This window comes from Chanos chanos, chromosome 5 (assembly GCF_902362185.1).
Source record: "Chanos chanos chromosome 5, fChaCha1.1, whole genome shotgun sequence".
Classification (NCBI taxonomy): Eukaryota; Metazoa; Chordata; class Actinopteri; order Gonorynchiformes; family Chanidae; genus Chanos; species Chanos chanos.
Genome location: NC_044499.1, coordinates 13122175 through 13133962, shown reverse-complemented (window position 1 = coordinate 13133962; position 11788 = coordinate 13122175). Strand labels below are relative to the sequence as shown.

Below are 11788 nucleotides of genomic sequence, written 5' to 3'. Positions count from 1 at the left end.
GATGAATGAATACATAGCAAATAGTTTATGAGATAAATGAAGAATGCCAGTGGATACCATATGTCGCCAGGGAGCAGACACATGCGCTGACGTAGTCTCTTTGTTGTCCGGTGCCACATGTTTGGAATTGGCTTTGTTGCTGATTGAAGTATTTATGGGGAGATAAATAAATATATAATGAGTATATCTATGACAGGAGACTGTAAAACAAAGTGTAATCACCGAGCCATGCAGCTTTAAGAGTTGTGGCAGAAACAATATACCATCTGAATCCTTTCTGTCAGAACTTTACAAGGCAGAGAGAATTCAAAAAGCTCTATTTAAACGATATGAAAGCACGGTACTTCTGTTAAAATACACTGCATTCCACATGTCTCTCAGTTTGTTATTAGGCTCACGCGCTTTGTTATCACATCCATGCAGACGCATGGTTTGTGTGTCATACTGTGTGTGAACTGTAGTTACTCATCGTGTATTTTAAATTACCTCTGGCCAATATACTGGAGTTTAATAAATGCTTTGAAATGAAAACCCAGGTGGGGTAGCACAGGCAGACATTTTGCCATACTTGTGCAATAGGATAATGTATTACCACTGAGGAAAATGAGTCTAAGTTCAGAACTGTTTCTTTGCGGTAGACAACTGGCACCAGATAATGTTCCCTTCAGCCACCATAGAAAGAGAACTGACAGCAGCCCCAAGGACCAGCAAAGCATTAATACCAGAGGAATGTGTATGAATATTCACGTGCTGCATTAGGGACGCTCACTGAAAAGCAAATCAAGGGGAGAAATCCACAGAGACTTAGCTAAATATGTGTGTGTGTGTGTGGGGGGGGGTAAGCTATGTGTGTGTATCATAGCAACTATGAGGCAGCACTGAGCTCATTCACCTCACGCATTTCAAAAACAATTGTTGAAGAAATGACAGTTTAAAGTGGGGGCATTTTCTTTAAAATCAATTCAACTTAAAACTCTCATTAATCAAATCCTAGATTCAGTCTGACATCAGAATCAAAGCGTCCTATGTTGTCCTTCCCCCAAACCCTTCGCCCAACCTCATTTGGTGAATACACGGCCTGCAGTTAGAGTGACTCGGGTCACGGTGATCGGGTCAGTGTGGCAACGGCCTCTCCAGCAGGGCCTCTGTGATCCCACTCTCAGTAGGTACACGCCTTTAAGACATGCCACTCACGGGATCGTTTACTGCTTTCACAAGGGTCCTCAATAGCACAGTAGGGTCTCTGGCATTCCAAGCGTCTTTAATGTATTAACAGCCCAAGCATAGCTATGATAACCAAATATGACAGTCAACAGACCTCCTACACAACATGGAAAAAAAAATAAATTGTGTGTGGTCAAACTTAGTCTTGGCACTCACCATAGCAGTGCTTTGAGTCAATATTTTCATACTCTCAGGAGGGTGTTACTAATCTATCCTATCTGCAATAAACTATTTTAAAACAAACCGATGTGAAATACATCAAATACAAAGCTTACCGTTCCAAATACAAACCATTTCTAAACAGGAGTTTAATGAACTGACCTTTATAAATTTCTGTTTTGTAAAGCTGTATGACAACTCTTCCTCACAACGCATTTAAACTAAGCCCAATATATATATATATATATATATATATATATTTATATATATATATATATATATATTTTTTTTTTTTTATTTTTTTTTTTACCTTAAATAAAAAGAAAAATACATCAGTTAAAGGCAGTTACTTTGAAAAGGCAGTTACTTTGTGATTAATATTCTGCGCTCCACTGTCACATGCGCAAGCTGGGAGTGTATGTGTTGTCTTGATCTAGGATCTATAAAGGCTGAGGCCAATGACAGACTTCTAGCTGACACCTCTAAAGTCTGTTCTGACAGTAAAGTGGATGTTAGTGGTGTTGGAACATCCCAGACTAATGATAACATCACCTGGTTTCATTCCATAGCCTTTTATTACCTAAGTCAGTGACAGCTGGTCACATGACATGTTTATCCACAGATATAAGGAAATTGAGCACAGCAAGCAGTGGACGACGGTTTATTGCTTTACTGCTGTGATTCTGTGAATTTCATATTTACTTGTACATTACTAGTGTCTCAGATAATCATAAACATTATCAATTTGAATTTAATTCAGTGTAAATAGCCAGTCTACACCTTTTTAAGACTGGGATTGTTTTTGCTGTCTATTCTTTTAACTTTTGCTGTCTTTCTTTTAACGTTTCGTATCACCCAAGCCTGATTACAAATGTGCTTGAGACCAAAAGCTATACTTGCGCCCAAACCATCAACAAAATGAAGGAAAGAGAGCTAAAAGCAGATGAAAGAGTGCCAAGGGAGAGGTAGGTAGGGGTTTGAGGAAAGATTAAAAATGACGGAGTGTACCCCTGGAGGGCGGGAAATTTACTGCGTTGCCGTGGTGAAGGATGGCGTGCTCCCTAAGCTGTGACAGGACTGCCAGAGATGTGCAAACCTCCCCCTAGGCAGCCACTGCGTCTCTAAATCTCTCACCAGGACTGGTGAGTTAACCCTTGTACAGCAATACATGCAAATCTCCAAAGGAGGTATGAAAGAGCCAACGCCCTCACTTTTTGACGGGAACCTCAGCATGGCACTCTAAGACCTATCGTGAGTGTTGGATATTGTACGTCGCATGTCTAAACCTTTCAACCACTCTAAACCTTTCAACCAGTATTCAAATTCTGACCAATCAAATGAAAGTTGCCTGACCAAGTTATCTATACTTAAATGTTAAGGTTTTCCTTCCTCTAATATGAGTAGTTTAATATGTTCCTTAGCTGTTTTACTCTCTTTTACTTATCATCCTCTCCATATTCACTGCTTCCATACATACTTTCTGCCACTTACTGGGTTCACATCCCTTATTTTGTATCATGCTAGAAATGTGTCATGCTCATATCAAACCCTTAAACAACCTCAGGTGTTCATGTGACTGCATACGATAAATGATATGTTATGATTTAAGGGCATTCTCTTGTTCCCTTGAACAAATGGGAAGAAGGAGTAAATAGCTTACCAGCCCCTAGAAGAACACTTGTATAAACTGAGTGTTGAAACTGACAAAGGTTTCACCAAAAAAAAGAAAGAAAGAAAGAAAGAAAGAAAGAAAGAAAGAAAGAAAGAAAGAAAGAAAGAAAGAAAAAAAGAAAGAAAGAAAGAAAGAAAGAAAAAGTTACAGTCTTTTAGATGGAAAAACTCTTCTCATGCACAACAGAGCCCAGACAACAGCTTTGGAGTCATACTTGGTCACTTGAGTCTCTGGAGGAGGTCCCCTTGGTAGCTCAGTGTCTCTGTTGAGGAACTCCGCTCTCTTTAGGGAGAGAGGGGGTTAGGGAGTTATCCTGCCTAGGCACCTGCTATTTTTGTCTAGTGAAGGCAGCACCTGCAATGACAGCCTGTTGTGTTGCTGTCTGTGTGCAAAGCTACGATAACAGGGAAGCCATTCAGATCTAGTCAGTCAGTCTCCCTGCCCCTCTCTCTCTCTCTTCTTCTCTCAACATCACTATCTTGCTCTCTTTTCCTTCACACACATGCACACACAAATACACACACACACGAGCATGCGCGCACATGCGCGCACACACACAACACCCAAACAAACAAACAGACATTCATTTATTCACAGAAAACACATAACTAAGAAACCAAACAAACCTATAGAAGGAAACTGTGGCAGACTACTGCTGAAATCAATTACTGGCAGACAGTGGGCATCATTTTATCTAGAGGTTTCTATTTGATTAATAAGCACTAGGCTTATTAATACGACTATGAAGGGGGAAAAAAACAGATTCAATATTGATGAAGAATGTGTTTAATGTAGTATCAGAATTATGAAGATTTTATTCACTCAAATCTGAATTATGAAAAATATAGAAATATTTGAAGTATTAAAGTGGTAACTTGTGCAAAATCACGTCCCAGGTCACTTAAAGATCTGAAACTGCCAATATGAGTCCCAAGGACTAAAGGGGAAAGCATTAAATGTTTATGACAGTGTCACATTGGCCTTGGAAAAATGATGGACAACAACACCATGCTCACTCACTCTCTTAATGTTTAGTGGGAGTGAATCAGCCTTTTCTCCAGGACAACCACTCAGGCTTTTATCTTTCTCTCCTTCCCTTTTTCTCTTCTTTCACACATCAGTTCTTTTTGAACCATTTATTCCTGTGAACTTGCTTATGTCCTTCTGTCCTGTGCCAAAAACCTATTAACCAATGACTGAGAGCAATGGATGTAGTGATAAAACTCAGAGTCTTAAAGACCGTGAGTCAGAAAGAATAGCAAACAGCCGTAAAGCTTGAAGTGCCAATGAGGTAAATTTGAATTCACTCAGGAAAAGGTGCTGCCTGAGTAATAAGTGTGAAAAAAACGTGTAAAGAGGATTTTTGGGGAAAAAAAGTTGTGGTTTTCAGCTGGTATTTTATGCTGTGAAAGGGCTAACTGAATTTATTAGAATATAAACACTTGATGATACCACAATACACTGAGAAAAAATTGTACTGGCAAATCCTAACCTTGTCTGCATTGTGATCCACAGTACAACATCTTAAACATTTTTAAACCTACAGAGGCTCCTGAAGAATATTTGAGAAAAGATTTAGATGTTTCATCTTATGTCTCACTTTATGTTAGTGTGAACATATATCCTTCAGAGGCCTCTCGGAGAAGATCATCACACCATATCACCATCCCTACTGTCCATTATCTATGTCAACAAGACAGTGTTGACAATGGAAATTCAGTTTACATAAGTAGTGCGCAGTAGAGGTTGAATATCACATCCTAGGGACGATATGATCATTTCAACCGACCTGAGCTTAAGCTACAATACAAAGCCATGAAACAAAAAAAAAAACCCTACGCAACCTTGTAGCCTTTCGCAGACGTCCTGCACGTGAACAAATTGCAAACTAAAGCAGGTTTTGCAACAGTGCTCAATTTGCACACCACATGAAATGAATAGACATTTTTGTCTCCCTTAAATTTCATTTATTTTCACTATAAGCTCACAAGCACGAAAATATTCCACACGGAAATGTAGGTGTACCATATAAAACATTGGTAGGCGAGCCGAGAGCATTCTTCCGCAGAAAACCTGCATCCTAAATCGAATGTCTCACCTGGTAAGTTTGATGACAATATTATGTCAAGCGGTCCTCCAATCCAAGTAGATGTACTTCCTCTAAATGCAAGTGGTTGGGCGACAGGGTGTCAGGATTTAGTCTGGAACAAAGCCTCTGAACCCCAGCCTGCCTTTTGTGAATAAATCCGGTTCTCCGTTGCACCTGCCTCGCCACAGGACAGATCATGTGCGCTGGTTTGACATCCTTCAGCCAGCAGTCTTTTTGGCTTGTGCGCACTAAACCCAAAACGCGCTGAGACCTCCGCTCTCTCCGCGATGACAGAGTGTGCTTTTATGTCATGGCACCAGAAGAACACTGCACATGGCAACTGCAGGGGAAGAGACTGGTCGTGCAGTCGGGGATCCGTGCTGATGCTGTGGGAATCAAAGAGATGTAGCCTAACGGTAGGTGTGGTTGAGTAATGAAAGCAGCAGCAGCCGTGGCTCGGGTCCAAATGAGCAGTCAACAAAACGTCATTATTCTAATGAGACACATTTCAGCAAAAACGAATACGTGTAGGCACACGTCTTCCCAATTCTGAGCAATATTTAAATATGTAGAGCATCTTAAAATGATTGCTACCTCACTGATTTATCCAACCAAGTCCTTGCTGCGGTCTTGTCGGTGTGTGTTAGGATAAAAGGGTCGCCGTATAGCTGGCGTTTTGCACCCTCTCCGGAAACAGCGGGCCGATCAAGTTATAACACAATTTCCAAAAATCTTCCCATTCATAAATAATCATGTTTACACAGGTCAGTAACAGTTTCGTCCACATAACAGAGAAAAATAAACGGTTTGCAAATGATCATGCCATTCCTGAGCCCGAGAAGAATACTCTCTCTCTCATTTGTGCGCTCAGAAATCAGTTGATCCATTAATATTATAAATTAAAGATTATTTCAGGCTTAATGTTAATGTTTATTCAACTAAAGTGGGGGGGGGGGGGGGGGGGGGGATTACAAATACTCTATGGCGGTGCAGTCCACTAGCTGGCACGCAGCACTGCGTTTTGGTTTGCACACCTGGGCAAAAGACAATTGCGAAGTCATTGGAGATGTGCATTTCATCACCTGTCACTTCGACAGGACATGAAAAATATATGAGATAGTACAGCCTATCTCTTATGCTTTCATTGTAACTGTAACGGTCCCATCAGTAGCATGGTGTTAGTATTCAGTTGCCAGTCTCGTAAAAGCGAGGGGAATTATATTATTTGTGCTCTTTAGCGCTTTAACGTAATTTTTACCACTCAATCTCAAATCAAATTTAAAAAAAATGACGGTGGCAATGTTTCAGCACATACCAGTGTGCTGTCATCATGAGATACTTCTGTATGACAAATTACAATGCTCAGCCATGTGACAAATTAAAGAGAGAAAAAGCATTCAAGGAAAGACCTAGAACTCAGCATGTGTTATCTTTAAATACATAAATGTCCCTCCACTTATTTAAAACTCTAAGGGAGGAAACCGTCTTGCTGCATAATATGGAAAATACCTCGACTAGATCAAAGGCAGTGATTTCTTCTATGAACTTCAAAGAACTGAGCTCATAAAGTGCTGAGTGTATGTTCAAGACAGAGGAGAGAACCAGGGGCTGCTGTTTTCTAGGGAGAACAGTAATATTTCTTTTTGAAGGGTTAGCATCACGCTGCACTGCTGTGGGTGAGAGGAACATCAGGGAGAACACCAGGGAGCCGTTATGCAAAGTATTTTCAGCCAAAAGTTTAAACAGGAGTCCCTTCAATCATGTTTACAAGTATAAAAGCATTTATCAATAAACAAAGCTCAGCAATAAATCAGATAGTATATCTCTTCTGGTTGTTTATTTATATTGCACATGAATTGAAAATGTTAGATGACTGAAATAACGCATAGAATCACAGAGTCTTCTTCACTGAGTTACATAGGCTATTTGTTGATTTGGTGACTGAGATGCATTTTAGAATAGGCTGGATAACAGTTGCAAGCCAGAAACTTGGGAACTACTTAATTTGTCTTGAGTGTGCATCCCTGCCCTAGCTGTCAGTGATGAGCTGCCTTTTTGTGGGGCAGTTGAGTTGATAGGCAATTAGAGTCATTCCATCTCTCTCTCTCTCTCTCGCTCTCTCTCTCTCTCTCTCTCTCTCTTACACACACTCACACACGCACACACACACACACGCACGCACGCACGCACGCTCCCTCGCCCTGAAAAGTCATGATTACCACCTGGTGGTGACTGCGTGTCATTGCAATAAGTAAGTAAGTAAGTACATAAATAAATAAATAAATACGATTTTAAATATAATCATAATGAATGGTTAATTAATTTATTGTGTTGGCTGCATACGGAAACAGCCTGTTTGTCTCAGGGTCATTCTCAGAACCAAATGTCTCTCTATCTTTCTTTTTTTCTTTCTTTCGTTCGTTCTTTCTTTCTCTCTCTCTCTGTCTTTTTAAATTTGGGCTAGACAATTAAGCACTACCCAAATAACAAATGACAGTTCTTCTTTCCTAGGTCTTAGAGAAAACTCATTGTGCTCCTTTGAAATGTTGGATTTAACATTTTCGTTTCTGTTGAATTTTAATTGCATATAATTTCTATTAGTTCTATCAATAGAAATGTAAGAGAACAACTATATTTGTGTCCTCTGTATTTGCGTGCGTGCGTGCGTGCGTGTGTGTGTGTGTCTATTTCGTTTGTTATGTTCGTCATGCGCCTGTCGTCACTTCCGGTGTCAGACACGCAAAAATCGTGGAAAAAAATCAAAGCGGTGTTAATAGCCTGCTGTCATAGTCAAGCTGTTAACGCTACTGTATTTTTTATAACATCATCAAAATGGTTGTCATACTACAAGATAAATGTTCTGGGCGTTCTGAGGTTTTCTGGTGTCTGTAGGAACTTTTGAGGACTATTTTGTACTTCGACTCCTTTTGGTACTGGTATGTACGCTAGCTAACTATGGCACTAGCTAACGATATTTCACTTTGGTCGCACACTTGTCAGCAAATCGGTAGGCTTAACTAATTTCACATTGTAAAATCTCCTAACACTTAGAAGGGATAGCCTATCTTTCTTTATCTCCACTGCCTCTGTGGTGTTTGGAAAGAGATATGTAGGATTTTCTATATTTGGATATCGTATATATGACATGAATGAGAAGCTGTGTTTTTTTTCTTAAATTGCTAATCTAACCGAACATTACATGTAACTGTGTAGCTGGTTAACTTAAGGTTAGGTAATGTAATGGGTTCTGTTTGTTTGATAAAAGACCAGTGTTACTTTATTAGGAAGAAGTTAAGTGTTACAAATTTCACATCACCGGAGAACTGTCTACTAGATAGCTGGTGTAAGCGAAAACATAAATAACAGCGAACGCTTTTTCCTGGATCTACTGTTGGCACTAACTTGTTACTTGGGTAGTATCTTATCCACGCTAATGCCTATCGTTGAGTTGATTCCTCTAAACATTTTCCTCATTTGACGTGCCACATTATAAGAAAAGTAAACCTCATTGCTGTATATAAATAAAATTGTTTGACGTATTGATTTGTAATATTTCTCTCTCTCTCTCTCTCTCTCTCTCTCTCTCTCTCTCCTACTATTACAGCTCAACTGATTAAAAATGAATAGCCTATCTGTTGGGGAACTGTGCAGCCTTTTTTGTTGTCCACCATGTCCTAGCCGTATTGCAGCAAAGCTGGCCTTTCTGCCCCCAGAGCCAACGTATACCCTCCTGCCGGACATGGAGTCCGGGCCTGCGGTCACCTCAAACCTTGGGACCACTGGTCTGCGCTCACGGCTGTCTGGCGGCGGCGGCGGTGGTGGTGTTGGTGGGGGATTTGCAGACAGAAGTGGAGAAGGGAGGTGGAAACTGCATTTGACAGAACGGGCAGAGTTTCAGTACTCTCAGAGAGAGCTGGACGGGACCGACGTCTTTCTTACTCGCTCTAGTCGCGGAAACAAAGTGGGCTGCATGTACATCCGCTGTGCCCCTTCAGCCAGGTACGGGCATGCTGAGCGGAGTAATATGTCACTGGAATGGGCCGTCCCAGCCCAGGGACTTTCCCCAAAAACAAGTGTGTTTGAGTGAACTGTTCCTATCACCTCAGCAAAATCTAGCCTATTAGGTTTCTTACTGGCTTTTGAAAACACAAACGTATGCGGTTGAGCTGTTTATTTATATTCCAAACACTTTCTTATTTTCTTGCTGTTTTCACCCTCAGCCTAAGTTAGCTGTATAAATAGTGTTGTTATTATTGCTTGTGCATGTGTGACAGGTTCACTGTGCTGTTCTCCCATGGCAACGCTGTGGATCTGGGTCAGATGAGCAGTTTCTACATTGGCCTGGGCACACGCATCAACTGTAATATCTTTTCGTATGACTACTCCGGCTATGGGGTCAGTACAGGCAGGCCCTCAGAGAAGAACCTCTATGCAGACATAGACGCTGCCTGGCATGCCTTACGCACAAGGTGAGCTTTACATGAGGCTTGTGTCTTGAATGGATGAAGAACCTTATTAGGTTACATGTTCCTTATCAGAAGTCAATAAATGACATGGCATTCCTAACAATTTAACAAAGGTACGGCATCAGCCCGGAGAATATAATCCTCTATGGGCAGAGCATCGGCACCGTGCCCACTGTTGATCTGGCATCTCGATACGAGTGTGCCGCTGTGGTCCTGCACTCTCCCCTTACCTCTGGCATGAGGGTGGCATTTCCAGACACCAAGAAAACATACTGCTTTGATGCCTTTCCCAAGTAAGACAAATCTTTATCCTGATTAGATGCATTTGTAAAATTTAAAAATAGGTAATTCTGTGCTTACGTAACCAAATTTTGTGGTTTAAGATCAGTATCTTTTTGTGAAGTGGGATAAAGATCTTCTCAGCTTTTGCAACTACTATTGCAACTTTCTAGTGACTTTTACATTATAGTGAATTTTACATCCATAGTTTCAATCTCTGCCTATGTAGATTGTTTAATAAGATTCTGCAATATCTCATATGTGATCTCTGTGGTTCACTCACTGCTCTCTCTCACCATTCTTCAGCATTGAGAAAGTGTCCAAAATAACGTCTCCGGTGCTGATTATCCATGGGACCGAGGATGATGTGATTGACTTCTCTCATGGGCTGGCCTTGTTCGAGCGCTGCCCCAAGGCAGTGGAGCCGCTGTGGGTGGAGGGGGCGGGGCACAACGACATCGAGCTGTACAGCCAGTACCTAGAGCGTCTGCGTCGCTTCATCAGCCAAGAACTGACGGCTCAATACCAGTGAAAAACCCCACGACGGGCTAGAACCTTTTAGAACCAGTGCCGGGCCAGGACCAAGCAGCTAATGTCACCCGAAGACGCACACTAACACTTGGCAGCTCAGATCACCGTAAAACACTACATCAGTGAGGCCCAGGCAGCTGAGATGACCTTAAACATCACACACCAGGAGTGATCCAGCCTAGTCCATTCTGTGTAACTGTGGTGACAGAATTAGAATTGCTGTCATCACACTTTTTCCGGGCAGTTGTTCTGTCTCTGTGTTATGTACTTGGCTGCTTTTGTGCATTTTGTCAGACGGCCCAGAGTTACGTGTTTATATTGACCTCTCTGAAACCCCGATTATGAAATAAACTCTGAGGACCGTGAACTTGATTTTTTTTTTTGCTCCTTTGCCTGATTTGAGCAGGCCAATGTTGTTGTTTGAGCTGTTTTTTTTTTCTTTTGTTAATGTCCTGGCCTGTCTGTCTGTTGCTAATGAAGAACTATCTTTCCTTGTCTGCGGTGTCTTCTGAGTTTTACGTTGGCCGTCCAATCCCATTTCTCTCCCTTTTTGGGAAATGTGTAAAGATTCAGGATTCAGGCTGGTGTCCTGCCCTATTAGATATTTTATGTCTGTATATATTTGGCTAAACGCTCAAGGTCTTTTTTTTTTTGTTTTTTTTTTTTTCTTTCCTTGGAACCAAAACAGTGTCAGAAATCTTTGTGACCCACTGTGATAACCTGACTGAACTCTTATTAGCCTACAGTTATCCTTCTCTTGAACAATGCTAGAGAGCAGATGCTATCCTCTCCCCTTGAACTTGTCAGATGTTTTGCTGATATTGGAGTGCCATGACTGGGGGGCATGACTAAATTACACAGACACTTTGTATCATCACCTCTGTCTGAGCCAATTTATTGGCTTAAGGAGTTCTGTGCTTGTTTGCTTTTCCAGATGCCAAAACAGACTCTCCTCCTGACCTCAGTGTGTTTGGACTTGGAACAGTCATTAGGATGCATTGTTTAGCCAGTGAGCTTGTAGCATTTGTGATCAAGGTCGATTAAGTGCTGCGAGAAGAATGGATTTGTTTTGAACATGCATGCCAAAAACGTGAAGATTTATTACCAATTTGTGAAAGATCTTTCTTTTTGGTATTTCCTAATATAGAAAGGTTTGTATATGAAGCTATTTATTATATCAGCGGATCTTGTATACAATGGATGTCATAAAAATGTTTTGTTGTTTGAAGGATATTTAACATGACTTAGTAAATCTATTTTTATAAGAGCGTACAACCACATATATACACATGTAATCTGAGAAGACCTTCTACATAAGTTTGAATAGCTTCTTTTTCTCTCTCTCTCTCTCTCTTTTTTTTAAGCTGT

At 40.9% G+C, this 11788-nt stretch overlaps 1 protein-coding gene across 1 annotated transcript; it reads left to right on the top strand.

Annotated features, from left to right (window-relative positions):
• Positions 1 to 7925: 7925 nt before the first annotated feature.
• Positions 7926 to 11008, top strand: abhd17aa (abhydrolase domain containing 17A, depalmitoylase a). Its single transcript, XM_030774360.1, has 5 exons — positions 7926 to 8080; positions 8749 to 9143; positions 9419 to 9613; positions 9724 to 9903; positions 10196 to 11008. The coding sequence occupies exons 2-5, from the start codon at positions 8764 to 8766 to the stop codon at positions 10419 to 10421; spliced, it is 981 nt and encodes a 326-aa protein (XP_030630220.1). The 5' UTR covers positions 7926 to 8080; positions 8749 to 8763; the 3' UTR covers positions 10422 to 11008.
• Positions 11009 to 11788: the final 780 nt, after the last annotated feature.